The sequence below is a fragment of the Trichomonascus vanleenenianus genome (assembly GCF_965637985.1).
Source record: "Trichomonascus vanleenenianus strain CLIB 3782 genome assembly, contig: TRVA0_004S, whole genome shotgun sequence".
NCBI classification, from domain to species: domain Eukaryota; kingdom Fungi; phylum Ascomycota; class Dipodascomycetes; order Dipodascales; family Trichomonascaceae; genus Blastobotrys; species Blastobotrys vanleenenianus.
This window is the reverse complement of record NW_027481883.1, coordinates 250,489-277,955: the sequence shown is the minus strand read 5'-3', so window position 1 is coordinate 277,955 and position 27,467 is coordinate 250,489. Positions and strand designations below refer to the sequence as shown.

Below are 27,467 nucleotides of genomic sequence, written 5' to 3'. Positions count from 1 at the left end.
GCGGAGCCCCAAGCATGAAGATGCACGCAATGGCTGTGCTAGCAGTCACTTAATAAGGGTTCCAGTTGAGATTTGTAGAACTCCTATTCCTATATTTCGAGTACGTAGAAAGATTAAAGTACTTAGGATTATAGTGTCGCATGAAGGATTGAAGGTTGATTAAGCAGTGTCGGAGTAGTAGTTGATGCCTTTACCTAGAAATACCAATAAATACACAGGACAAGTTGGTGAGGATGTGACGACCCATACTCACCACACAGGGAGGTTGGGGGTACTGGTCCCCTTAACGACGAGGTAAAAGCAGAGATGGAGATGGAGATGGAGGATAGCGGAGAAGAGACCAAGCCCAAAAAACACTAGGTAGGTAGAGAGGATACTCTCGAGCTCCCGCTTGGTAGAGCAAACTAGGAAGCAAATGGATAGTCGGTGTACCCCAAGGTAGTTCTGCCGTAAAATGTCGAGCGATCGTATGGATTGAGCTCAATGCCATTCTCCAGCCGGTTGACAAGATCAGGGTTTGCAATAAATGCCCGCACCATAGCAATAATGGAACGGTCATCCTTCAAGGCAGCATCCCGCATTTCCTTTCGGTGCATAGCACCCGCTCGCATTAACGGACCAGACCAGATTTGGGCAATGAACTCGTTGGATCCGTCCCAGTTCTCGAGATCTAGATTGCATTTGACCTGCGGCTCCACCAAAGAGATGTACGCAAGTCGCTTGCCTTTTCGGGCTCGGCGCTCAACCTCCGCAGCCACGTAGGAGAACTGTGGAATTGGCGAGACGCCTGGGTCCACCTCACCGAATGTGCTCCATGGACTCAGTCTAAGAGCAACTAGCTCGGCTCCAATGGCCTCAACTACAGCATGGACAATCTCGAGAATGAATCGGGCTCGGTTTTCAATTGTGCCGCCGTATTCGTCGGTTCGCTTGTTGGAGTTGGCATGCAAGAACTGATCGAGCAGATACCCATTACCCGAATGGATCTCCACTCCATCTGCGCCGGCAGCGATTGCATTCTTAGCCCCGTCCGCGTACGACTGGACGTACTCATTGATCTCGTTGACGGTCAACAGCCTTGGCGCAGGACGCCCAGTTAGCGGCACATCTGAAGCAGAAAGAGAGTCCTCGCCTTTGTGCTCACCGAGCTTTGTATGTCGACCCAGAGCTTACAGCTGGAAATGCAAACGATTTGTTGGTGTGGATTCGGTCGAACACCTTCTCCCATGGGGCAATTTGGTCTCCGGACCAGATGCCAGGAGCGCGTAATTGTCCGCCAGTCCTCCTAGCGATTAAGGTGCCCTCAGTCACAGGCATAGTGCCTCGTCGCGAGGACCTCTGGGTGTAGTACCCCGTCATAATATCAATAGGGACGTGGTTATCATCGGCCCTATTGCGAGTCAATGGAAAGAGAGCAATCCTGTGCTGAAGGAGCATATTGCCGACCTGCATCTTCTCGAAAGAGTTGGATTCTCGGTTACAGCCACAGTTATTTGTATCTTGTCTATCTTGTCTATCTTGTCTATCTTGTCTATCTTGTTTCTAGTCTTCAACACGGGCTATCCCCTGGCTTTTATACCTGTAGTTATCTACCTTCAAAGCGAGGGATATCTCATTAATCATCAATCTTGGTTCTTGTCATCAACTGGTCAATAATCACAATTACCAATTGTCATCGTATAGTTCAACGGTGCTTGCTTGATTCAGCAGTGATTGGCACTTGCGAGTTGTCATTACCTAAGTTGCCCCGAAGTCCACCGAACTTTGCAAAGGTAGTCCATTGTTTCACACCGTTGGTAATTACGGCTGTTAGGGGGTATACTGACAGTGGTCTCTTTTACGATTTGGCATTTAATTATTAATAGGGCCATTACCGGCAGTCCCCTTTTGTACCCTCTTTTTGTTTCTATTGTTAACTACCAGTAGAATTGTAGAGATACCTCGGGTGTTAAATTAGATAGGCAACAGCTATTTCAAATTTCGATTATTGACTATTTCAATTACCGGTACTTCAACTATTTCAACTGCGGTATTAGCATAGATGGTAGTAGTAGTAGTAGTAGTAGTAGTAGTAGTAGTAGTAGTAGTAGTAGTAGTAGTAGTAGTAGTAGCCTACAGTAATACAAATACGGTGATACTTGTGAGATGGATCATCACGTCGTATAGACAAGACTTGATGATCAGAGTTATGATAGCAATTGCGGGAAGATCAAAAGACATTCACATAACCAGGCCGATTTGTAGCGTGAGATTGTCCTGCTGGGCCTGTATTGTCACATTCATTGGATGAATAAATACGGTATATTATTAACGTTATCAATATAAAGTATGTTGAACCGCTGATATCAAGGAATTAACTTCCTAGCTTATGTCATTGCTCCAATTAGTGGTCATCAAGACTGAATTTCATTGCTTTATTCATGAGTGCGCTCCAGAAGGTTCCCAGGAGCTACCTGTTTTCAACTGCTAACTACCGGATATTCCACTACTTCGAGGAAGATAGTCAGTATGGAATGGATAATCAATGTAAGCAAGAGCTTCATGGGTGTAAAAAGTCGAAACGGTTATTCGAATTAAGCTTAATACCTCTTTCAAGGTAATCTGCGAGATATAGATTGCCAATGAAGGACCGCCCACAAAGGCAGTAGTGGTCCAGTTCTCCAGAACAATGCTCCTACGTCTTCTTCTCATGTAGCGCCAACTCAGATCAAGGGGCTAGTCCAGATCCGAGAAACAACAAACTAATCAGAATCAGTCCAGTACCCAACACCAGAGATACCCTACCACAGACAACTGCACGAGTAGCTGACCTAGTATCGCCCGTTTTTTCTGTAGGCGAACTATGGAATTGCCTTAGGAACCCATAGGCTATAAGTCTCCTTTGACTGATCAAAATAAATAATTAAACGGAAGATATTCTCGTTTTCCTCCACGGCATCCTTATCTGGCCTCGCCATTTTCCTCCTCATCCCCCTCAATCTCGGTATTTGCAACTGGATGTTGATCGTGAATCAAACGCCGCATGCGGCCCACAGTGCGGCTTGAGTTGCGCGCGCAGCCCCGGGAGCATCACCATTAACGGACGGAGGCTGTGGAGGGGACGCCCAACAAACGACAGCACAAACCCCCAGAGGAGGAGGAACACGGCCAAGATGTTGATGCTGGAGTATCATAACCTGTTACTGAAGTCGATTCTGACTGAGCGGCTTCTTGAGGACGCGCCACCGACCTCAATTGACCAGATTGTCAGCGACTTTGACAATGTCACGTTTCACATTTCGACGCCGGAGTCCAAGACGCGGATAGTGGTGTCGATGTACATCAAGTGCTTCGGGGATCTCGAGAAGTACGGCGCGAAGGAGGTACTGCAGCGGGAGTACAGCCAATATATGATGGACCCACCGGAACAGGGGTATAATGTCTCGCTTGTGCTCGACCTGGATAGCATCATGCCCAACTCGACGCTGGAAGAGCGGGAGAGACTCGTGGACAGCATCTCCATGCTCAAGCGGAACACGCTGGCGGCGCCATTTGAGCGGGCGTTCCACCAGTTTGACCAATTGGCGGCCGAGGCAGCCGAGAAGTCGCTCGACATGTACGCGCCCGAGGCGACCAACACGGAGGTCATGGCCATCCACTACCGCGAGGAGGAGAGCATTTTCGTCAAGCCGTCGCACGACCGTGTCACGGTCATCTTCTCGACGGTGTTCAAGGACGAGACAGACCGTATCTTTGGTAAGGTGTTCCTGCAGGAGTTCGTCGACGCTCGAAAGCGGGCGATCCAGAACGCCCCTCAGGTGCTCTATTCGCACAAGGAGCCGCCATTGGAGATTCGGCACCTGCCCAACCTGCGAGTGCAGGACGACATTGGCTACGTGACCTTTGTGCTCTTCCCGCGGCACCTGGCCGCCCAGCGCCGGGAGAAGGCCATCTCGCACATCCAGATCTTCCGAGACTACTTCCACTACCACATTAAGTGCTCCAAGGCCTACATGCACTCGCGAATGCGGTACCGCGTCTCCGAGTTCCTCAAGGTGCTCAACCGGGCCAAGCCGGAGAACACAGAAAAGGAGCGAAAGACCGCCTCCGGACGTAGATTCTAACTTTTATATATATTTTACATCACCTACATCATTGCTAAATCACCAGTGCTACACAATTGCTTTCTCCGTGCTCTCTCGGGGCCAGCCCTCGAACCCCCGTAGCTCCGCTTCGCGGAGGATATCTGGTGCGTTATTAACTGGTACAATACTGTAGTACATGTAATAGCCAATTCAATTAGCTCTCAATCCTTAATTCTATCATTAGTAAATTCACTGCAATACAAAATTGGGGCTTCCACTGGAGTATTTCTAGGGGCCAGTTTCGAACCCTCGTAGCTCTGCTTCGCGGAGAATACTGGAGTATGTAGTTATTGGTACGATAATTCTGCACCTGGTGAACAGGTACCAATTGGTCTGGTTTGTTTATTTCAGGGCAATGACTACCCCCTGATTGTACTGACAGTATTGATACTACCATTGATATTGTACCGGGTATTGACAGTACAATGTGCCCCATTCCACAGGGACGAAGTATAGATTTATCAGTTAAGTCTACGTAGACAACGCATCGATTCAACAGTTTTATGTCTACGTTGACGAAGTATAGGTTCATCAGTTGATACAATAAAATATTTACAAGTCATTACAGATTAGCAGAAGCCCTGGATTACGCGTTCTCCTGAGGTTTCTTCGTACCGTACTTGGACCGGCCATTTCGTCGGTTTGGCACGCCAGCAAGATCCTGGCTGCCTCGAATGCACTTGTACTTGACACCAGGCAAATCCTTGGTTCGGCCACCTCGGACGGTAACCACAGAGTGCTCTTGGGCGTTGTGGCCCTCGCCGGGGATGTATGCAGTAACAATTCGATCGTTCGTGAGTCGCACTCGCGCGGCCTTTCGGTTCGCAGAGTTGGGCTTTCGCGGCTTGAGCACAATGACCTTAAGAACGACGCCCTTCTTCTGTGGGTGTCCCTCGAGATCAGGCGACTCGGTAACCTTGGCCTTCTTTCGCTTCCGGTTGACCTTGAAGAGGCCCGTTCTTCGGATCTGGTTGATTGTGGCGTTCGAAGCAGCAGTTGCGCTGAACTGTCGGGCCAGCAGGCCCTGAAGCGGCCTCAGAGGGCTTGGATTCGGCCTCAGAACCGATCTTATTAGGCTGAACATGGCTATACCGGTCGTCGAAAAGCTGTCGCGGGTCTGAAATTTTTCACAGTTGGGAAGTATATTTCAGCAAACGTTATTATTTATTTCACCCGAACAAATATCCAGCTGGCTAGCTACCATTACTACTGTATCGATCGAATTAATCTCAATGATTTTAATATTTACAAAGGAATACAATTTTTTACTGCTTCTCCCTGCCGTATAATGCTCATTAAGAACAATTATCTATTTGCCTCTCTTACTCAAGACGACCAGTGGCATTGAATGCAGAAAGATCTCCGAGAAGCGGAGCCGCGGGGAGTTTGAGAGGCTGGCCCCTCAATTAGACCTCAGCTGCAGTATTCCAAACCACAATTCAGATTCGCTTCGACTGAGGCCGATTTCAGGACCCCCCTAGCTGGAGCTCGAGCGGTGTACCAATTTAACGCGAAATAACAACATTTGTTGAATTAGTTAAGGTACCGCGCCTCCCACAGCGCACGCGGCAAAAAAACACACAAAACCGCATCTAAACAGACCAACCCACCAAAAGTGCAAGGACCAAATGGCGGATTACGAAGAGGAGCCTCGAGAGCGGGAGGAGCAGCGTAAGTCCACCCGTTTTTGACTTGTTGTGACACTGCTAACCTGTTGTTGTAGCTGAGCGGTCGCGGTCAATGTCGCCTGAGCGATATGATGACCGGAGATCGGTCTCACCAAACCCGGAGCGCGAGAGCCGCGAGTGGGAGCGTGACGACCGCGGGGAGCCCATGGACAAGTAAGTATCCTCAAGAATTGTAAACGATTGATGTATTAACCATAGTAGGTCCGACGAAGAGGAATCCAAGAACGAAGGCACCAACCTGTTTGTTACGGGCCTGTCGCGCGGGGTCACGGAGACTGAGCTCGAGGATCTGTTCACCCAGTACGGCGCCGTCGATAAGTGCCAGATCATGTTGGATCCACACACGCGCGAGTCGCGAGGGTTCGGATTCGTCAACATGCAGGACGTGGAGGGCGCAGACAGTGCCATCAAGGAGCTCAATGGGTACATGCTCGCGGGCAAGACGCTATCACTTGAAAAAGCCAAGCGTAAGCGACCGCGGACGCCTACTCCAGGCAAGTACTTTGGCCCGCCAAAGCCACGACGTGGTCGAGGTCCGCCCAGACACTATGACGACCGGTACCGCGGCGACAGATACCGAGATTTCAGGGGGCCCCCACCACAATCATCGCGATATGAGGGGGACCGCCGGGCTGGCGGGTACTCTGAGGGGGGCTACTACTCCAGACGACCGCGATATGACGACCGAGACTCGCGGGACCGGTACTATCGAGACAGAAGCTACGGTGGTCGATTCGAGGATCGGGAGCGGGAGAGAGAGCGATACCCGGCACCCCGGGAGTATCGAGACCGGGGGTACGACCGACGTGATTCGCGAGAGGAGCGACTGCCCCCACGAGAAGAGCGGTTGCCTCCGCGAGAGGAGCGACTACCGCCGCGAGATGAACCTCGTGCTCCGCCATACCGAGAGGACCGATATGCTCCTCCACCAGCGGGTGAGTTCCGAGATCGAGAAGATTACCGTTAGCCAATTGCCCGACATTATCCGACACAGCATTATTTTGTCGTTATTCAGTTTCAATTCGTGTTCTTTTTTGCAGATCTAGTTGTATTTTTCAAAATTTTCGACCCTCGGCATATTCGACCTCGTGTATCTATTCACCTTATCATGTACAGTTACGGGTTCTTCGTCCTATTCGCCTATCATTTTAATCGTCTGTCGCTAATCGTCTACCCATAATCGCCTGTCATCGTTAATCGCCCTTAGTCTATTTTGGCCGCCGTTAATCGCCCTCGTAAAGTATATATACCCAGAATACCCTTTTAGGTGGTTTCTAGGTATTTTTAGAGGCCTTTATGTAGATCGCCCTGGTCAATTTGGGCGTTTCAAGAATGCCAATAATGACACTAATTCCAGTCATCTTCATTTGGAAGATGCTCATTTTGCTCTTGGCTATCGGCGTAGCTTTATTCAAAACTGCCGCTAGTAATTCCTTTGGATTGTCGTTTTGTAAATAGGAATAGAAAAGTCGTTGGTTAGCTGTCTTCGTCGATCATGAGTGGAACCTTTGCCGGCTCTTTGTCGTCGGTCAGAATAGGGACCTTCTTGGGTTCGTCGAGCCCGATCTGCCCGTCTGCCCCAAATTTGAGTGTCGTCTGGTTCTTGTCGATCTGTACGCTCGACGCCGCCTTCTGATGTTCCACGACTTTTCGATACGGTACCTTCTTTGGCACGATGTCAGCCAGAAACTCGAGCTGATCGATGTTGGCCACAGCGGTGGCAAAGTCTTGGTACTGAAGCTTCTTCCGCTTATCTGCCTGGGCAGACAAATACGCCTGCTCCGCGAAATAGTTCGCAAAGAGCTCTGTTGCCGTTGCGATGGCATACACTGCACCGCTGGAAACGGTCACAACCTCGTCATCCTGCTTGATGATCCGCTTCACTCGTGCCAGAGGAATGGTCGGCACCACCATCGAATCCTCCTCTTCCTCCTCCTCTTTGGTCTTGTCGATGATGACAATATCCTCGGTTATATTCGAGTTTTCTTCGCTCATGTTAGTTTGGTGTGTATGTGATAACGCGTCGCATTTTTCAAATTTCAATTTATGGTAACTTACCCGTTTCGCGCGCAATACCCACCCGCGCATCATACTTCTCGTAGCCTACTGTATACCAATTGAATAAAACTGAATAGACATACAGGAAAAGTGTACAGGGGAGGGGGGTTCGAATATAATAAAAAGTCTGTTGTTGTTTATAGGGCGATTAGTCCCCCGCACCTGCCCCTAAGGCTTTCTAGCAAGGACACTTATGCAGGAAGCTTTGGAGCGATTCAGACGCACACACATGCAATTGCAATTGCAATTCCAATTGAATCATTACCGTTAGTACCGGTACCAATATAGGTATATAATCGGTATTGGGTTTGTGAATTGTGGCTGGATATTTTATTTACTTGTGAGTATCTTTCTTTCTCGAGGATATATATCCTTCTCCTTCGAGGCTCCTTGATGGGAGTTGAATTAATAAATAAAAGCTCTTTACCCTTTCAACTGTAGCTGTACTAGAACTAGAATCTCTCCTTCGCTCCATTTTGCAGGAATTGCAAATTTCGTCGCCGTCAAATATAATACGAATTGCACTGAACGTATTATCGATAAAGAACGTTCTATGTCTCCCGTTCTTGTGAAGAGCCCCCCCCCCCCAAAAGCTGAATGGCATATAAATGCCGCATGGATGGAATAAATCAGTCGATATAGTGATAGGAAATTGCAATCAGCATCAGTTGAGTTAAAGCAACCGTAGTAGCGCAATTGCTAGAACCAGCTTATGACATTTCGAAATATTTCAATAGCAACAATTATTTTAATGCCGGAATTCGGCCAAATTTGGCATTGTATTGTTTTTAAATAAATTCCTATGACATGTATTACCTAGGCAAGTGCTGACAGACCTTTAGTATCACGGTATTACCGGTGCATACGATCATGGCATTATACTGGTGCTGTACCGGTACCAAGAAACCCCTATTTTCTAGTACCACAGCTATATTACAGGCTCCCCCTTACGCTGGTTCATTATTCACTCATTCTCTATTTATTTTTTCATTCTTACTATTAGACGCTTTTTAATGGAATTCCTAATACATACAATTGTGAATCAACGAACTATCGTAGCTCTGTACTGTACCACCATGGTATATTCAGACCATATTTCAACAGCCACTGTTACTGGCACTGTGTAATTCCCGCCGAAAGACTAGCAAAGTGCAGCCTAATTACCACAAGGAGACAGAGAGGCCAATGTTGTATTGTATTAACCACAACTCTATGAGGTATAACTCAAAGCGGCGGTACCGGATACCGGTATATGACGTAGTCACCCACCATACGTTATGTATAAGAATAACTGTCCATAGCACCCTTCAACGTGCTAACACAGCCTACATGCCATAAAGCTGTCAAATAGGCAAAGCCACATCCTATCATGCAAACTACCTGGTAGTTCATGTGTAAGAGGTACCCGTAATATTTTCTGTCACCCCCTGGATCCCAACCTCCGAGTCGCACACAAACGCAACACAATACTTTGATTAATCCCCCCCTATTCCCTCTCGTCTCTCACCTTCGCGTCAAGCACACAGTTACGTCGGGGGACCAAAAACGATGCAAAAAACCAAGAAGAAACACCTACATACCCCCCATGTGCTGAGGATGCCCGCCGCGTTTCAGGCGATCCAGAATTCCACGCCGCAGTCCGCTGCGGCTTCGGACCCTGATCTGCCTGCCCTGACAGTCAACACTGGCAAGAAGCTCCGGACGCTGCACATGTCCAAGTCCTCACCGGCTCTAGACAATATCGCCGGGAACTTTCCACCCGTGCCTAGCATCCAGACGAAGGTTGTTCCCGAGGACGATGACAGCATGGGGACCGACCATATTCTCTCCCCGAACCTCGACGAAGCATCGAGTCTCTCAGACCAGGAGTCCGAGTTTGACGGAACCCATTCCAATGGGCGTGCAGTGCACGAGAGCGTGGGGCTTGGCATTGCCCAGACGACGGCCCTAGCCAGCGGACCTAGCAGGGACTTGCCCAGCCGGGCACCCAGCATCACGACAAACCACACGAGCAACTCTACTGTTGCAGACGGGGAAATTTTGACTTCTCGGCGGTCTGCATCTCTCGTGCGATCCTCAATGGAGCTCAAGAACCCGGACCGGTCCTCGCCTCGCGACCGCTACGGGTTCCGCAAGCAGAGCACCTACATCACCGAGCAGCAGTACGACGAGTGGTGGAAGTCGTACGAGCCCTATGTGCAGCGTAGAAAAAACAAATGGGTCAAGTTCATGAAGGAGTCGGGGTTGTATAATGAAGACGAGGACAATCCAGTTCGGTTCCCTCCTAAGAGCGAAAAGCTAAAGCGGTACGTACGAAAGGGCGTTCCTGCTGAATGGAGAGGCAATGCGTGGTTTTGGTTCGTCAAGGGTCACGAGCAGATCTCATCGCATCCAGGACTGTACGATAAACTGTGCAAACAGACCCACCAGCTCAAGAACAACGACACCGAACTCATTGAACGGGACCTGCAGAGAACCTTCCCGGACAATATATACTTCCGTGGCACAAACCACGAAGATACCCCGCTAATTGAGGCTCTGCGGCGTGTCCTGACGTGCTTTGCCGTATACATGCCTAAGATTGGGTACTGCCAGAGTCTGAACTTCCTTGCCGGCATGCTCCTGCTCTTCATGGACGAGGAGAAAGCGTTCTGGATGCTCGTAATCATCACCCAAAGGTACCTGCCCCGGGTGCACGAAGTCAATTTAGAGGGTGTCAACATCGAGCAAGGCGTGCTCATGCTGTGTATGAAGGAGGCGCTTCCTCACCTATGGGACAAGCTGGCGGTCAATTTTGACGGCGAGCACTACGACAATTTGCTATCCAAGCTGCCGCCAATTACACTGTTCACTGGGCCATGGTTTATGAGCGCATTCATTGGCATACTACCTGTAGAGACTATGCTGAGGGTGTGGGACGGCTTCTTTTTTGAGGACTCCAAGATCCTTTACCGAGTCTCGCTGACGATCCTCAAGCTGTGCGAGCCACAGATTGCGCATATCCGCGACCAGATGGAGATGTTCCAAGCAATCCAGAACTTCCCCAAGAAGCTCATTGATGCATCTGGCCTCATGGAGCAGTGCTTCAAGCGGTCCAATGGATTTGGCCATATTTCTCAGCAGGAGATAGTGCGGCTCCGGGAATTTGTGTCGGACCGTCGCCAAAAGCACCACCTTGCCCAAATGAGGGTCCAGCAACGCCAGGACTCGGTGAGCGTATACGACGTGAGTAACAGCACCTACAACGGCGTTCTCTCCGGTGCCCGTGTCGACTCGACCCCGGATCTGTCCACGACAGACCTCGAGGAATTCAAAAAGCTCAAGGCGAGCATCGCCCCGAAACGAATCACTCTCGCGCGTAGAATGAAGAGTTTGAAACGGAGCAAATGATTTGCATGATATATTATATTTGTTGTATTTATTTGGACACGCATTTTTAATCTTCCTAGTAATAATGGATAGTTCGGCAGCATTGCTGCCTTTTGTATACGTTCAGTTCCCATGCTACGACGCTTCAAAGCACTACCATTGTAATAGCAACAATTATTCCTCCTGATGTTGCACAGAATCGACAATAAACAATATTGATGACGTTTTGTATTACTTCGCTAACTTCCAACCATTTACGAGTCTCTCGTAGGCAGAAGCACTGGCCTCTCCAAGATGCTTGTCTAGTACAGCCTTTAGTTCGCTCCAAACCGGCTCGGGAAGCGCATCAATTGGAACAGCTGCAGTATCAGCCTGATCTGGGGCAGGTGCCGAAAGCATAGCAGTAAGCGAAAGCTCGGCATCGTCAGTCAACTCGTCAATTGTTTTGGCGTCAGATGCTACCTTGCCCTTGGCAAGCAATCTGATATTAGTGGGCTTGTAATGTGCCAAATCAGGAATCTCCTTAATGAGCTGTTCCTTGACTGAGTAGATTGACGTAGTGGATGCAACCTCAATGGTCTGGTTGAACCTGGGGGCTTTGATGGACTTAATCGCCAGCTTAACCGATCTAGCAGAACTCGCTTCGTTTTTTTGGACCTTTTTCTTAGGAGCAGGGACCTGCTTGAACAGCACTGGGGCGCTGACAACATTACTCCTGGCTGGGGGAATATCACTTCCCAGAAGCGTGAGAAAAGTCTTAACAAATGTTGTCTCTGACATCGTGCACTGATCTGTAGTAACGGTATTGGTGATCGGCTAACGTGGTTCACTTGTTGTTGGGAACGACATCCCCAGACCCCGCCCTGGAACACCTTCACATAGATAATGTACAACCTACAAGGTTCTTTCAGATATAAAATATTAATATATATTACCCAGTATTAGTTAAATAATCAAATCTCATCAATCATTAAGTCGTAATTTGTCATAAGTCGTTGCAAATTGGAATAATTCAAGAAACAAGTAAGCAGTCCTGGCCGGGGATATAGCAATCAGGCAACTCATATTGTGAAGGCTCATAACAAGCCAAAGGCACTTTGGAAGGCCTCCTCTAGCAAACCGCACGCCCCAGAGTTCTTTCCGGTTACATCTTTAAGCACACTGTGTACTTTGCCATGCAATTGGAGATAATCGTCGCTAGGCCGCTTGGAATAGAGTTTCTTCCGACTAAGCAGCTGGTGACACCCCTCTTTGGTACACGTACGACTCAGAGCCCACTCGTATACTTCGCGATTACGGAGGTTAATAATCAGCGACCGCGACATCACAGAAAATTCAGAGGAGTCATCACTCTCCTTGTCAGCTCCGTCGCCGAACAGACTCTCTGTAGACTGCTTCTTACACTCGTGCACCCACTTAGGGATAGGCACACCTTCAGCGTCCTTGAGCATGGCCCGAGCAATCTTCTCTTCAATGTCCCTATTGAGCGGGACGGCCTGGACGGCAAAGTCCGGGTGAAAGTCCGGAATGTGCCCGGCGATGGGGGGAAGCACAATTGGTTCAAAGATGGGCTCCAGCTCAGGCATCTCTACGTCTAGGATGGCATTGCCGGCCCCATCTTCAACAAGCTCGTACGCGGTATCGCTCTGGAAGGTCACTGCGGCGTCCTCAGTGACGCTGCTGGCCATGCTATCGCTGACCAGGTTCAGGCTGGGCGACAGCGTGGTCGCAGTCCGCTCGGACGAGTGCCATCTACTCAGCATAGGGCGGCCAGATGCGGACTGCTGCTTGCTAGGCAGCGAGCTTGAAAGCCCAGTATAATCGCCCTCAAAGTAGTATGGAAAATCTTCCGCGGACGAAGTCGACGTGAATGACCCCGACTCGGACCGCGAGCTATTCCACAGAGAAGAAAAGAAGGACGAAGATGAACCTCCAGAGTTGGTAAACGAGCCAGATTGTGCGCCAAACAAGAACGACGCGCCCTTTCGAAGCCCTTCTTTAGACGGGTGTCGCGATCTCGTCGAGTTATATGAGGTCGAAAGAGAAGTAGAGAGGGAGCTCTGCGAGAAGGACGGCCTAATTACGTGCGGCACTACGCAGGCGGCAGTGTTTTCTGATATTTTCGTTTGGTTCGGGATCTCCCATCCTTTCTCTGTCGACGTGAAGTTCGCCGTTGATTTCGAGGCGGGGCTGCTTCCAGAGCTGCAGTCGCACGAGTCAATTGTTGTCGCCATGGCTTTGTTAGTTAGAGTCGAGGTTGTGCTGTTGTTGTTAATGTTATTATTGAGGTTTGCCCCCGGGATCTGTTCGAGCTGTTTGTTCAATTTCTCCGCCGACTGGTCCTTGATCAGCGAAGAAAGAATAAATATTAGCCGACGCGTGGAGATACGGTTGTTCCCCACAACAATGGTTCGGGTTGGAGGGTGTTCAAACACACCGCTGCCAGGATTGCGCACGAGCCGCGAGTTGCACTTGATAAACGAGGCAATGGCAGTGCTCAGGAACGCGTCGTCGTTATTACTGCAGTCGAGCTTGGACTGGAGCAGTTTGATCTCCTGGACAAGCTCAGCCCATCTATTCTGACCGCAAATGACGCGAGGAATCATCACGGCGCCCAGGAACCGCGACCGGAAGCACTCCAAACCAATACGCAGAGCGTCGTCGCCGTCTAGACTATAGTGACTCCGGCGCTTCTTATCGTCGTAGCCGCCGCACGCCTTCATCTTCATTCGATAGTCGCGCATTGCCGGTGGCAGGGTGTCGCACACTCGGTTAAACACTACGCTCTGCAAGTCAGCCAGGGCACACGACAGCTCTTCCCAGTGGTTAGTGAGGATTCCATGCGCTTCTGACTCCGACCCGGGCAGGCTAAAGAAGATGCAAATGCCGCACCGAATGTCCTGGGCCAGCTGGGCGTCGTTAGTTGTCAGCGTGGCGCACGGCGTCCATGGATTCGGGTCCTCGGCCGGGGTTTCCTTACTCGGTTCGGGAAGGCTACAAACGCTGGACTGCGAGGTCGACAGCAGGGAGGGCGGGCTCTTGTCCTGTGGCAATATAGTCGTTCGCACATGATCCAGAGCGCCGCCGACCTTAAAGAGCCGGCTCACAATCCACGTCGTGCGCGATGATTTGCCGTCGTTCGGCAGACAGTGCAGCTTAGTAATGCAGTTGGTGAACTTGATCGGCGTCGGTCCGAAGAGCAGCTCCTTGACTACTGGCAAGGGCAGCGACTGCGGAGCCCCTTGCTGGCTATTAAGATGAATTTGCGACCCGCTAGAGCTTTGCCTCGTGCCTGAAAATTGCCGCGTCACGCCCGGGCGGGTCGGCGGAGACTGGCGAGACGCCATCGCTTGCTTATTAGAGTCGTAAACGTAGTCCTCGAAGAAGTGAACGTCCGTCAGGACGACGGCCCTGAGGTTTTTGGCCGACAGGTCGGCGCTCATGTCGGGCGAAATCTCAGACGAGCCATACAATAGGTTCCGCGTGTCGCCGTCCTCAAGCGCCGAGATGGGCGCGTCTGGAAACGGGTCCTTGGACGGAGAACTGCTGTTGAACAGCCTCCCCAGCATGGCGGATTAATAGTTTTACTGACTAATGTTTGGCAGCGAGGAAGTTTCTACACAGACACACCTCAAGTTGATTAATTTTGGTTACTTCCTGATTGGTGGTGAACACCCGCGAGTGGGAGCAGTGGGGTTTCGGCCAAACCGTCGTCCGCTCCGGTGCGGCTCAAAATTAACGCACGCCAAATAATCACCCCGATAAGGAACCAGGGCCGACAGGACACGCGGGGGACCGCAACGAACCGACAATGGACCGGCAATGAAGTGACAGGGTCCAACAAGGGGGTAATCTGCGGAGGGAATTAAAGGGATGCTCTGCCCTTTTTATACCCATTCGTCACCATTGACACTACTTGTCCGATGTTGTGGATGGGCCAACGCCCGTTTATGTCATGGTGTCGCGTGTAAGGGGGCGGACGTACCGTATATATTAAATAGTCTAGTGTTAGTAATGCAATGATAGCGTAGTGATGAACTATCCACTGACTAGGCGGTCCCGTAGTCTACCGCCCGTATCAACCATTGCGTTCCAAAGCCATTCATCGTCAGCGTCCTTGGACAGTGGGCTGCTTCGGAACCGGTATTTCAAAACATCTTTTCGGGTGATGAGACCTTTTAATTTCCCCTCGAACTCCACCAGAATGGCTCTAGGCCCCAGTGTCTTGAACATTTCAACCACTTGTTCTAGCGGCATGTGGAGATGGGCTGTAATCGGAGTCTTGTTGACTATCCTGCTGAATGGCCCCTCGATGAAGGAGAGGGGTTCGTCCTGAGGGATTGGCTCTTCCTCGTCGGTGGAGTACTGGTCAAGGAGATACGCGAGGTCTTCGCTGATGACGTAGCCAACGATATTGTTTTCGGCATCGACAATTGGGTACCCAGACACAGGCTGTTCTATAGCGGCCCTAACCTGTTCTATGGTAGTCTCCTCCTGCAGCGAGGCCAGGTTTTCCGATGTCATTGCCTCGTAGACATCGACATTGTAAAAGTGTTCGGCGTGTTCGAGGTATGGGAAGCCATTGGCCCAGATGGCTTGGTCGGCAATGCCTCCTTTGCCCCAATTGTCGCCAATGATCTTGGTCACTCCAACAACAATCATAGTGGGCAGAATGTACCTGATTGCTCCAGTTAGCTCGAACATAATGACTACCACAGTCACCGTCATGTCCATAATGCCAGCCAGAGCGGCGCCTGCCCCGAGGAATGCGTAGGTACCGGGAGTGATGCATGGGCCGTCGCTGGCCATCGGACAGGTCGAAAAAAGCCACGCATCTGGGTTGCTCTCGTAGATTGCTTCGGTTACTGTGCCGACGAAACGCCCAAACAGTGCTCCAATAGCCATCGAGGGCACAAAGATGCCGGAAGGCACCTTACTGCCGTAAGAAACAATAACTCCCACTGTTCTGATTACGACTGCCATGAGCAACGACACACACAGCGTAATAGACGGCTTGTCGCACAGCTCGTCGTCGTTGTTCTCGCACTCCCGAAAGAGTCTTTGCATGCTTTCAGTCATGTCAACGCGAAGAAACTGGTTAAAGTAGCAAATGAGCGCGGTGATTGCGGCCAGAAAAGTCGCCTCTTCAACAGCGTACTTGCTGATATACTTCTTCCGGAATGCCTGGGCACGTAGGTTCCATTTCGACGTAAATATGCCGTAGACACCGCCAAACACGCCGAGCACGATGAATGGGATAATCTCAAAATAGTGCCAGTCGCGGTCATACTTGACCGAGAAAAGCACAATCTCTCCCGTTCTAAACGGGTTGACAGCGGCCATGACACCCACTGACACCAACGCGCAGAAGTACGACCGCCAGAGCATTTTAAGCTGAAACGACGATGCGATTTCTTCAATGGCAAACATGACTCCACCCATTGGCGAGCCAAAAGCCACTGCCACTCCGGCCGCAGCACAAGCGCACAGGATTTCTCTAATCTTGCCGTTGTGGTGTTTGAACCGCGAGAATTGGCTGGCAATAACATTACCTACGCACACGGCATAGTGCACACTCGGGCCCTCTTTACCGACACTCAGCCCGGAACTAATAGCAAGAGGCAGAGTGATTGACTTGACCATGAGCGTCTTGAACCCAAGAAACCCGTGCATGACGAACCCTCCTACGATGCATTTGATTTCTGAAATGCCCGAGCCAGCGGCGTAGGGAGCGAATGAAAACACGACAAACGCGCTAATGAATGCAAAAATGACGGAAAAAAGCACGTAGGCTAGGTAATTGAATGGACCAAACCCAGACCACTCCTTCCACTCGGGGCAGGACTCGCGCTCAGCGCAACAGAAGTCCTTATTCAGGTAGAACCCTAGCGTGCAGTGTCCATTTTTAATGTCAGCGAGCCACTCGGAAACGATATTCAGAAAAGCAGCCAGGCATCCTATACACACTCCCATGAGAGCGAGTACCAGCCATCCTTGCGCAGAATGGTATATTCTCGTGAAGTGGTATTTCGACTTTGACGAGTTCTGGAGCCGCAACAGGTCTCGTCTCTTGATACGGTTCTCCCGCTCGGCATCCTCGACCCAATCGATGGTCTCAAAATCTTTGTACCGCTTGATCTCGCGGATCTCCTCATCTGGGACGCTCTCCAATTGTCCCTGGAGCATTGGATGCACTTGCCAGCTTTTAACGGGGACACGGCAACCACAATCAACGATTTGAGTGGACACACGTCACGCACGGCTGAAACACAAAAACTTGGACTCAACACTAACAGTACAATCCCAACTACAGGTTTCAAGGCTATGATCCATTCTTGGAATTATAGTATCATTCTGCAATGAGATTATTAACTCCGAAAGGTTATATTGAGGAATAAAAACCGGCCAGGCCTCAATTTGCCGAATATGAACTTATAGCGTATACCTTTGTAATAACATGCCATTCATCAGCCATTTAAGGCAACTACCTCAATACCGGTCGTAAAGAGAAGGTGTATTATCATCTCTTCTATCAATTTCTTTCCCAACATAGTTCAGTGATGTTCCGTACAGAGATAGCCAACTGCATATTGAATAAAGACATCAGCACTTTCTGTTTCTACACTAGGTACATATAACGGATAGCAGTCGAAATCGTGGGGTAAGTTGGTGGACTTCCCAAAACGGAAAACCAATAAAAGTAGGGCTACAGGGGGAGGGCATGCTGAAATATTCGGTCATGACCAAACTTTTCAGGCGCGCGCATGGCGAGTAAGACACCGTACGGCATATCAGAAAAATATTCCACTACAAAATTTCACTCTTCACTTTGATACAGTCGACAACAAAAAAGTACGCCAACAATGGTAAGTACAGCTTCCTGAGTAAGCTTCCAGGGATAAAAAGGATGTACCAGAACAATCGTAGTCTAAATAACTAAGAAAGCATGTTCCTATTTGGACTTGCTCCTTGAGGGACGTTGATTTGGAAACGAATCACGGGTACTATATCATTTGATATAGCACCGACCCATCAAGAGTTAGAAAGTTGAGAAGACCACTACCTACTTTTATCGGTGATAGTGCGAATCTCTTCTTTCGGGCTGAGTCTCCTTTAAGGAGACTGTAGAGGAAAAGTCATTCTTTTTCATTCTTGCGGGCATGAAAAATTTTTTGTGATATATTTTACTGACTTTTCACTCAATGACACAGCCAGCCAAGGGTAAGAAGCCAGCTCCAGCTCCATTCGCCTCTAAGTCGGGTGCCGCCTCCAAGGCCCCAAAGAACCCGCTTATTGAGAAGCGACCAAAGAACTTTGGCATTGGCCAGGACATTCAGCCAAAGCGAAACTTGACCCGATTCGTCAAGTGGCCAGAGTACGTCCGACTCCAGCGACAGAAGAAGATTCTTGCTTGCCGACTCAAGGTCCCACCAGCCATTGCTCAGTTCCAGAACACCTTGGACAAGAACACTGCTGCCCAGGCCTTCAAGCTCCTCAACAAGTACCGACCAGAGACCGCTGCCGAGAAGAAGGAGCGACTCACCAAGGAGGCTGCCGCCATTGCTGAGGGCAAGAAGAAGGAGGATGTTTCTCCAAAGCCATACGTTGTCAAGTTCGGCTTGAACCACGTTGTCTCCCTCATTGAGAACAAGAAGCCAAAGCTTGTCCTCATTGCCCACGACGTTGACCCAATTGAGCTCGTTGTCTTCCTCCCAGCTCTCTGCCGAAAGCAGGGCGTTCCATACGCCATTGTCAAGGGTAAGGCCCGACTCGGTACCTTGGTCCACCAGAAGAACGCTGCCGTCGTTGCTATCACCGACGTCAAGTCTGAGGACGAGGCTGCTCTCTCCACCCTTGTTTCCACCATCAACGCCAACTTCGTTGAGAAGTTCGAGGATTCTCGACGACGATGGGGCGGTGGCCAGCTCGGCAACAAGGCTGTTGCCAAGCAGGAGAAGAAGCGAAAGGCTTACGAGGCTTCCATCCGAGTTTAAGCAACCACAACAAAAAATGGTGTAAATACTCCGAAATATAAATAATCCTTTTTAATAATGACTTTGATGACTTGGTTTTGAAATCTGCCACTATCACTTCCTTTACCGACCCTATTTGCACTATTGGTGCAACATAAGTTAAGTGGTATAGAGTTGCCTGCCGAGTTATGGTTCATTGAACGGGTTCTGACTCTGTTCGAAACGGCAAGCGTCTAGGGGGGGTTACGGGGTACGGTGCGGTGAAACGGGGTGTTCGGTGCTTTCTCCGAGGCGTCCCCGGCTAAGCTTCGCATGACTCCACTCTGCACGGTAAAACTTATTCATGTATATCTCGGTTGAGGACAGTTCCTAGTCGACGGTTGTGAGCCATGGCTGCGTATATTGGTCTCCTTCCGCCTGAAATAATAGAGAGAATAGTCGAGTATGCCGTAGACCCTGACCCTTATAGTATACAAGCCACTTGTAGGTGCCTCTATGGTGCGACCACCCCGTTCATCTGGCGTAGGCTCACCATTAACGTTCAGCTAGGATACTGTACAGCCTTTACACAGTACTCATCGAGCCGTTCACACCTCCCTCGGGAAATCGTACACAAGCTTGACAGAGTCAAGCGCTACGTTCATCGGTTGCACATAAACCTCCTTGGCGGGACTGGATCAGAGTGCGCGGATCTGCTGAGATTCTTGACTTCATTCCCTGCCCTGTCGCAAGTCGACTTTACTGTATATAGAGAAGGAATCGAGTTTACCAGCGGACTGGTAGATCGGTTTGATCCGGCTGTCTCGATATCTATCCACGTCCGGGCAAGTCTCAAGGACCTCTATTTGAGTAATGCATCGAGGCCGCTGGAACGAATAGCCAGCAGAGCAGCCGTTGATGTGTGCAGCTCTTCGTGGTTTGAGCTCCATACCGTGCCCACAGTACCAGTGACCTTTTTAGAAAGCCGTTTAAGCAGGCTGGATCTCTGCATCTGCGAAAACGGCCTTACACTATCGAGCCTGAACGCATTCTTACAGCGTTTCCCGTCAGTTCACACCGTTTCGCTGGATGAGTTGGAACGGTTGATCCCTGATGTGGGCCAACTTAGGCTGCCTGGTACAGTTCAAAAGATGCGAATTGTGTGGTCAGACTGGCCCAAGTCGGACCAGTGGGGGTTCTCCATTAGCGGAGAGTCTCTGAGGTCCGTGGTGTCGCATATGGGTATCCCAAGGACGGTGAGAATCGATGGGAGTAGGGTCAGCGAGCTGGAGCTAGTGCTCAATTCGAGGCTGGACCATGCCGCATCTAACAATTACGGGCTGTCAACCACCAACTGTAGCATAGCAATCACCGCGACCCGGCTGGAGCATCTCGACGCAATCGGGCAGCTGATCAAGCATACAAACAAGTCTAGAGTGAGCATACAATGTCACGACGCAGATCCTAGCGAGGTGGTTGCGTTGTTATCAAAAGAGCTGGACAGACTTTCAATCTCTTACTTGAGATTGGATATCCCTGACTGTCCGAAGTGGACACGCCAGCTGCAAGCTCATCTACCCCTGACTGAACTAACCTTCGACGATTGCCCTTGCTAACAAGCGACAATTTATTTTACTAACATAGCCGTAGCATAGTGAATACCTACGCGCATTTCCCCGACTAACCAGCCTTGCTGCTGCCACTGAAAAGCGAATACTATTGTGTGCTACAAATAGATATGCGAGCACACTCTACTACAGATAGATATGCGAGTACTACAAACTGGGATGCGGCACTGCATACTACAGAATAGCGATGCGAGTTGTACTGTGTGCTACAAATACAGAGATACAGTAATGTGTCCGAAGATGTGTGAGGCTAGTGCTATACTGTTTGATTACGTACCCTTTATTCTCAGTTGGTTGCTCGAAGGAGGTGAATCTCCAGCCGGTACAATGGGTACAACCCCTGAAATCTATAACCCCCGCTACTTCACCTCTGTTTATACACCAACCGCCCCAGGCAGCCAGTCATCCAGGCAGCCAATTAATTGTAACATCCTGCAGGAAAAAAAGTTCATAAAGTAACCGGCCGCAGCCCGCCGTTCATGCCCAATGCACAAAAGTAGATCTGGTAGATCTCAGAGCCGCAGGAGGTGGAGGAAGAGGCTGGTCGGGGGTCGGCCACCACGCATATTCATATACTTCTGCGACAAACGGGTTTTACCTCTCTACCTAGCGACTCCTGGATGGCTATATAACAACTCCACCTGCTTAGCACAGGCCGCTTAATAGAGAATATCTGCCGACAATGGGGCTGTTCCGCCGGAAATGGATCCGCCAGTATGAGCAGACCACGTTTGACATGATTGTAAGAGGACCCCGCGCTTAGATTGTGTGAATCTGCCTAATAAAACGTGTCTCAGCTAACTATCTTGGCTTCGTAGGACTTGTACCAGTTCCACTCGACCTCATGTCGCTACGTGTTTGGTTACTTCTTCATGTACCTGAGCATCATAATCTCGCTGGCCGTGTACGTGTCCGACGTGTATACGGCCGTTGTGCTACTGGCGTTTGACCGGTGGTCGAGCGGCGTGGAGCCCAAGGTGCCGTTCAAGATCTCGCGATGGATCTTTGCCGGGTGTATCATCCTGTCCATCGTGCTGCTGATATACCACTGGATTGTATCGATAACGACGATGCGCGGCAACATAATCGCGCTCAACTACGCCAATCCCATCTCTCGTAACGTGTGGAGCATTCGCGGCTACCGCTACTTCTGCCTCTTTGCTAAGATCACAAAGTCGCGCAACAACGTCGAGTATCTCGCCTTCTTCGTATATTTTACGTTCAAGGGCTGGATCCGGCTCATCTTTGCCGATTCGCCGCGCCAGGTGCTCAATGCCCTGACGCTGTACTCGGTGCTCAAGATTGACACCGACTTTGTGGACACGATTAAAAACATGGCGCACAAGTCGCTGACCGAGGCGGTGGTACTCAGCCTCATGGCGTTCAGCTTGTTCATCTGGGTCATTAACATTGTCCAGTTTGCCATTGCCCTACTGTGTGTGTGCCCGCTTTACGTGCACATAGACAAGACTGCCTCGGGGCTGGAGGAGTACATCTTCCTTCGCGTAAATAAGCGAATTGCGCTGTTGCTGGAGAAGCACCACAAAAAGGGTCTCGTCGAGCTCGTAGAACAGAACAAGCGGCTCCAGAAGCCTACGCTTCCTTCGGTCAAGCTCGAGGAAGACTACTACTACTCCGATGACCAGACCATCGTCGGACAGTCGTTTGAGGATATTCTTGGGGCAAATGCCAAAACTACAAAGAACTACATTGCTCTTCGGAATCAGCCGTCGACCGACACGCTAGCTTCGGACATCAATCCATTCGAGAAGATGAAGTATATGCGCCCTTCAGTCGAGGAGGAGAGGCTGGGGTACGGGTACACTGAGCCCACAAACGACAGTTCGCAGTCGCTGCTGCCTACACGTACAGTGTCCAATTCTAGCAGGTCTACGGTCAGGACGCTGACGGATAACCGCAGCATCAACGCGATCTCGCGCAATGCATCTCTTACGCGAAGCGCCTCTAACCAAAGCATACACTCTGTGGGCGACGAAGCCAATGCTCCAAGCCGCGGCGGAGCTGGCTTCGCTATGCCGACTATACCTCAGTCGCCTGCTTCGCATCACTCCGGCATTTCGCGGGACCCGTCTTTTAAGTTTAGTGATCCTCCACCAATGCGAAATAATCCGCCCGGTCGATCGAATCAATACGGGCCAGTGCCAGGCCCAATGCGATCCAATTCTCCCGGCCCGCAGAATCTATACGGACCTCCACCAGGCCCAATGCGATCCAACCAGTCTGGTCCGCCGAATCCATACGGGGATCCACGAGGTCCCCCACCTCCGCCCATGAATAATTCGGCTATGAGACCGAATTATTATTCTCGCGCATCTAATTCAGAGGCCCCAATGGCTGTGCCACGGGTGAGAGTTAATAATACGGGCTCTCAACGGCCAAACCTGTTTATCAGCACTCAGCCCCCGAGCATACCACCAAACGAAGATGGCATTAGAAACATGAGCCCAATAGCTCCCCCTGCGGTGCCAATGCCTGCCGACAATCGTATCATAATGCCCATGAGCGCTAGTATTGGCACTACCGCACCACCGCAGCCCTCGCAGCCCTCGCAGCCTCCCCTGATATCGAACCCTCCACGCAACATGCCGCATCGTATGATCTCTGCAGCAGCCCTGGCCCACCAGGAGCCGACTCTGCCCAATTTGAGCATAGACTCCGACGATGAGGGCGAGCCACGCGGCCCTTCACCCGCTCCCCCTCCATCTAACCTCCGCAGGGAGCCCACCCTGCCTCAATTCGACATCGACGACTAAAGTTACATTCTCCGAGAGGTTCCCCCATGAATACTCTGGCTGCTTCAATTGACTTGGGAGCCAGCCCCCAAAACCCGCTCCGCTTCATTGATCTCTCATAAATAGCAATCAACGGCCCAAGGCGAAAGCAGAGCCTTAGGAGAGTTTACTGGGACGATAAGAGAACTTACGAAGATGAAACGCCAGGCAGGATCCTGACAAACGAATGTACAGTTCAAACTAATGACATTACAATTACAAATGCAAATCCTCCTCCGAATAGTAATTGGTTGGACCCTAGTGCGAATAGAACAACTCCAGACATAATCGCACCAGCACACAGCAACCCATTGGGTCCCACAGACATGAAAATAAGTTAAGCAAGTCGTTTAAACCTTGTGGTTCTTTGGAGAGTATCGAATCTTTCGATTGTACGCCTGGAGGGCCTTTGGCCAGAACAAAAGGACACCAATGGCAGAGCCCCACAGGCCAATATTTCGCGCTACTCGTCGCGACTCAATTTGAAAAGTGGAACCAGTAAGAACTCGGTGAGCGTTTCGGCTCATTCGCATAGCGGTTGGGAACATATTGGGCTTTTATAGTCGAAACAGGGGGAGAAACTAATAAATAATAAATCAGAAAATGACCTGATGATAGCCACAAATCATGCCGTATTTATAATCGCCCCCCGTTTTCCAGCGGGCGGTCCTTGTGTGTGGGCCACTGTCCATTCTCCGCGACATTGTGAAAACAGGTGATTTTGAAGTGGGTACGGAATCCCCGACACGCAACAAAGACAGGCCATCATTGCAGCAAAACTCAAATCAGAATTGCCCAATTCCGCCGCTTAGGCCGCCCAGACCACCAAGACCGGGTGTAATTGGATTGTGCCTGCAATTATGACCTGATCTGAGCTCAGATTAATATCTCTCTTACCGTCGAGATCTGCTGTTCTCGGTAAGTGCAATAGTCAGACCACTGATTATCTCCCGGTGAGATGGGAAAGATGGGAACCTGGGGTTGGCCCCAGCTCTAGTATTATTATACTAGTGATTTGATTGGTTAGCACGCCCCGGGTAGAGTGTGTACGTTTGATTTGATTTGGGTTAAGGAAGTTAGTCGTCGTCAAAGTCAATTTCCGCCGGGTTAGCGGAGCCGTTGCTATTCGTAGGGTGGTTCGATTTCGTAGAGCTGAGCGGTTTGATAGAGCCATTAGCCGGAGCCTCATTTGTAGAACCGTTAGAACTACTTTTGGTAGAACCGTTGTTAACAGAGCCTTCTTTTGGAGCGATACCCGTAACCGTAGATGACTTATTCGTAGTCGCAGATGACTTATCCGTAGGTTTAGATCGCTTATCTCTAGGTGTAGATGGCTTATCCGTAGCGTTAGATGACTTATCCGTAGCGTTAGATGACCTATCCGTAGCTGTAGAATATTCATCCGTAGCCGCAGAAGATTTATCCGTAGCCGCAGAAGATTTAGCCGTAGCGGTAGAAGAGCCCCTGAGTCGTTTAGGTGTCGCTGATGAGTGCTTGCCATCCTCGTGCTCCCGCTTCTTGCCGTATTTGATCTCGTATTTTTTGAATGCTTTGGACATGTACTCCTTAACAAACCACTTGATTTTTTCCTTCTTTTCCTCAGAGAGGCCCTCTGCGTGCTTCTCCAACCGCCCGTGTTTGCGCTCCTTCTCAATGAGTATGCGAATGACCTCCTTCGAGCACATCTTCTGATTGGTCATGTCCATGTCGCAGGCATACTTCTTGACCCAGTTCGGCACATATTTGGCCAGCTATACCCGTTAGTATATGTAAAAAAAAAGCCGTAAGTAGCGGAGTGAACTTACCGTTTCCTTGAACTTGAGCTCGTCTTTCTTCGTCCTATCGCCTCCTCCGTCCTGTGTACTACTACTCACCACCGAGTTACTGCGACTTGAGGGCTTCTTTTCCATTGCCGGAGACTCGCTGGGACTCGCCGACTGACTCATGCTCGCCTGCTCGATAATGCGCTTGAGCTGCTGCGCTCTGATGTCCCCGGCCGCCTTAACTTCCTTCTCCTCCTTGCGCTTCAGGTGCTCCTCCTCGAGCTTGTTGGCGTCCTCCACCGTAGGACGCTCCCAGCGGGTGATCCCCAGCTTGCGGTTGAAGAAATAGGCCCGCCCGCCGGGCGCTACCGAGCTCTCCCACCCTCGCGGCAGCTTAGCTCGCTTGGCCTTCTTCTTCTCCTTCTCCTTCTCCGCGCTCATGCTGCTTTTACTGGTCCCCTTTCCTGGATCGGGGGTACTTTTGCCGGTATCCTTTGCCGGATCGGGGGTAGAAGAGGTATTAGTCGGAGGCCTCTCTTTTTGGTTTTGCGTGTGGTCGCACGGCGTCCCCGGCGGTGGTGGTGAGGACGATTGGGTGGGCTTGACTCTTGGGATGCGGTAGGCCATCTCCAGGCTGCTCCAGTCTTTAAGGAGCTTTTTGGCCAAGGCACGGATCTCCCGGTCGGAAGCCCCGTTAGCCTGCTGCTGGACGACCTGCTCAATGCGGGACGACTCAATCTTGTTTTTGGTCTTTCGCGGCCATGCATCAAGCGTACCTAGTACTAGACCCACAATGGGCCCGTCAGCGGCCCATTCCTTAAGAATTCCACCAAGAATCTCGTAGCCGTGCATTCGCATGATACGCGCCTGCGGGGCTGTCTCCGAGGTGGCCCTGATGCGCTCGGCGAGCTTCTCGACGAGCCACCGCTCCTGGCACTGGGCGAGGCAGGCCATGACGCGCGTCACAGAGTCAACATCAACGGGCTTGGCCACCAGAGCCGCGGCACACTCGGCGTTTATTTCGTCTTCGGTGAGATTGGTTCTACGCTTGGCCTGCGACAGCCGCTGGATCCACGCATTGCGCTGCTTATCGGTGAGATCCAGAGCCTCAACATACTCAGGAGGCAATCTTGGGTGGGAAGCAGCCGTCTGTGTCCTTCCGCCGAGGATGCCCGTACAATTTGGCTCGCCACAGTAGCACTTTTGCGGGTCGCTACCGTACCGGTCGGCGTTGTAATCGAACGTGATCTCCTCACCCTTGAGGATCTTGCGGTTGGCGAAGAGACCCATGCGCAGGCGCCCGTTGACAACCCACTTCTCAATCGAGCAGTTTGGGTTGCACGAGTGGTTGGCGAATCGTGCCAGGGCGCCCTTCATGGTCGCGTCCAAGAACTCACCCTTCTGCAGCTGCATGAAGTAGAAGTGCTGGATTCCCTGCTCCGCGTACTTCGCCTTGCGCTGCTCGTACTCGCGCTCATCGACGACCTCGCCCGTGTACTCGTAGACAAACGTGCCCGGTGCGACGTTGCCAAGCGACCGCAGGCCGTATCCTTTCTCTGCAGCGCGGATAACGTCGACGGGAACGTACTCACACAGCTGGAAGCGCTGGTTACGGCAGTTGGTGCCGCACCCTGACTCCTGCGAGCACTCTATCGAGGTCATGCGGTTGATACAGTCCGAGTCGTCGCCGCACGCGAGGTTGACGCCGTCGACCATTTCCTCGCGGCAGTCGCAGCTCAGCTGGTCGGGCTGGCGCGATACCCCCAGGCTCTTACGCAGGTGGCTATTCTGGAACAGCTCAACAAAAGTCTTGCGGGCCTCTGGCGTCACGTCCTCAGCGTCGTTGAACGTCTTTGGCGCTCTCACCACCATCGCGCCCTCCCCTTGCAACGGCATCCAGGATTAACAAATGCTCTTTAAAAAAAATACACAAATAAGTATCAAGACAGCAAAAAGACAGACGGGACTCGAATGAATGGAGATTCCTTTTTTTTTTTTTTATGTTATTATTCGTTTCTTCGGGGTTGGAAAAAAAAAAGGATTCGGTGGATCGTGACGACGGGTCGATTACGAACCTCTCCCCGCGACCACCT

General features: G+C 50.7%; 12 protein-coding genes across 12 annotated transcripts; 6 read left to right on the top strand and 6 right to left on the bottom strand.

The window, feature by feature from the left end:
- Positions 1–3,152: 3,152 nt before the first annotated feature.
- On the top strand, positions 3,153–4,103 carry ARC35 (Arc35p; the record flags this gene model as incomplete). Its single annotated transcript, XM_076682722.1, has 1 exon — positions 3,153–4,103. One exon carries the CDS (start codon positions 3,153–3,155, stop codon positions 4,101–4,103), a length of 951 nt encoding a protein of 316 aa, XP_076543084.1.
- Positions 4,104–4,710: 607 nt separating this feature from the next.
- MRPS12 (mitochondrial 37S ribosomal protein uS12m MRPS12) lies at positions 4,711–5,208 on the bottom strand (the record flags this gene model as incomplete). The annotated part of the gene is made up of 1 exon (XM_076682721.1): positions 4,711–5,208. One exon carries the CDS (start codon positions 5,206–5,208, stop codon positions 4,711–4,713), a length of 498 nt encoding a protein of 165 aa, XP_076543083.1.
- Positions 5,209–5,752: 544 nt separating this feature from the next.
- TRVA0_004S02762 (RNA recognition motif domain-containing protein) lies at positions 5,753–6,779 on the top strand (the record flags this gene model as incomplete). Its single annotated transcript, XM_076682720.1, has 3 exons — positions 5,753–5,795; positions 5,848–5,965; positions 6,014–6,779. The coding sequence occupies 3 exons, from the start codon at positions 5,753–5,755 to the stop codon at positions 6,777–6,779; spliced, it is 927 nt and encodes a 308-aa protein (XP_076543082.1).
- Positions 6,780–7,288: 509 nt separating this feature from the next.
- TRVA0_004S02740 (histone-fold domain-containing protein) lies at positions 7,289–7,807 on the bottom strand (the record flags this gene model as incomplete). Its single annotated transcript, XM_076682719.1, has 1 exon — positions 7,289–7,807. One exon carries the CDS (start codon positions 7,805–7,807, stop codon positions 7,289–7,291), a length of 519 nt encoding a protein of 172 aa, XP_076543081.1.
- A 1,659-nt stretch (positions 7,808–9,466) lies between these two features.
- On the top strand, positions 9,467–11,260 carry MSB4 (Rab GTPase-activating protein MSB4; the record flags this gene model as incomplete). The annotated part of the gene is made up of 1 exon (XM_076682718.1): positions 9,467–11,260. One exon carries the CDS (start codon positions 9,467–9,469, stop codon positions 11,258–11,260), a length of 1,794 nt encoding a protein of 597 aa, XP_076543080.1.
- Positions 11,261–11,470: 210 nt separating this feature from the next.
- MDY2 (Mdy2p) lies at positions 11,471–12,019 on the bottom strand (the record flags this gene model as incomplete). The annotated part of the gene is made up of 1 exon (XM_076682717.1): positions 11,471–12,019. The coding sequence occupies one exon, from the start codon at positions 12,017–12,019 to the stop codon at positions 11,471–11,473; it is 549 nt and encodes a 182-aa protein (XP_076543079.1).
- A 296-nt stretch (positions 12,020–12,315) lies between these two features.
- Positions 12,316–14,808, bottom strand: TRVA0_004S02674 (uncharacterized protein; the record flags this gene model as incomplete). Its single annotated transcript, XM_076682716.1, has 1 exon — positions 12,316–14,808. One exon carries the CDS (start codon positions 14,806–14,808, stop codon positions 12,316–12,318), a length of 2,493 nt encoding a protein of 830 aa, XP_076543078.1.
- Positions 14,809–15,277: 469 nt separating this feature from the next.
- GEF1 (Gef1p) lies at positions 15,278–17,425 on the bottom strand (the record flags this gene model as incomplete). The annotated part of the gene is made up of 1 exon (XM_076682715.1): positions 15,278–17,425. The coding sequence occupies one exon, from the start codon at positions 17,423–17,425 to the stop codon at positions 15,278–15,280; it is 2,148 nt and encodes a 715-aa protein (XP_076543077.1).
- Positions 17,426–18,102: 677 nt separating this feature from the next.
- RPL8B (large ribosomal subunit protein eL8B) lies at positions 18,103–19,233 on the top strand (the record flags this gene model as incomplete). Its single annotated transcript, XM_076682714.1, has 2 exons — positions 18,103–18,105; positions 18,451–19,233. 2 exons carry the CDS (start codon positions 18,103–18,105, stop codon positions 19,231–19,233), a joined length of 786 nt encoding a protein of 261 aa, XP_076543076.1.
- A 368-nt stretch (positions 19,234–19,601) lies between these two features.
- On the top strand, positions 19,602–20,807 carry TRVA0_004S02608 (uncharacterized protein; the record flags this gene model as incomplete). Its single annotated transcript, XM_076682713.1, has 1 exon — positions 19,602–20,807. The coding sequence occupies one exon, from the start codon at positions 19,602–19,604 to the stop codon at positions 20,805–20,807; it is 1,206 nt and encodes a 401-aa protein (XP_076543075.1).
- A 694-nt stretch (positions 20,808–21,501) lies between these two features.
- On the top strand, positions 21,502–23,593 carry TRVA0_004S02586 (uncharacterized protein; the record flags this gene model as incomplete). Its single annotated transcript, XM_076682712.1, has 2 exons — positions 21,502–21,561; positions 21,638–23,593. The coding sequence occupies 2 exons, from the start codon at positions 21,502–21,504 to the stop codon at positions 23,591–23,593; spliced, it is 2,016 nt and encodes a 671-aa protein (XP_076543074.1).
- Positions 23,594–24,687: 1,094 nt separating this feature from the next.
- SET2 (histone-lysine N-methyltransferase, H3 lysine-36 specific) lies at positions 24,688–27,246 on the bottom strand (the record flags this gene model as incomplete). Its single annotated transcript, XM_076682711.1, has 2 exons — positions 24,688–25,362; positions 25,417–27,246. The coding sequence occupies 2 exons, from the start codon at positions 27,244–27,246 to the stop codon at positions 24,688–24,690; spliced, it is 2,505 nt and encodes an 834-aa protein (XP_076543073.1).
- Between the last annotated feature and the right edge of the window lie 221 nt (positions 27,247–27,467).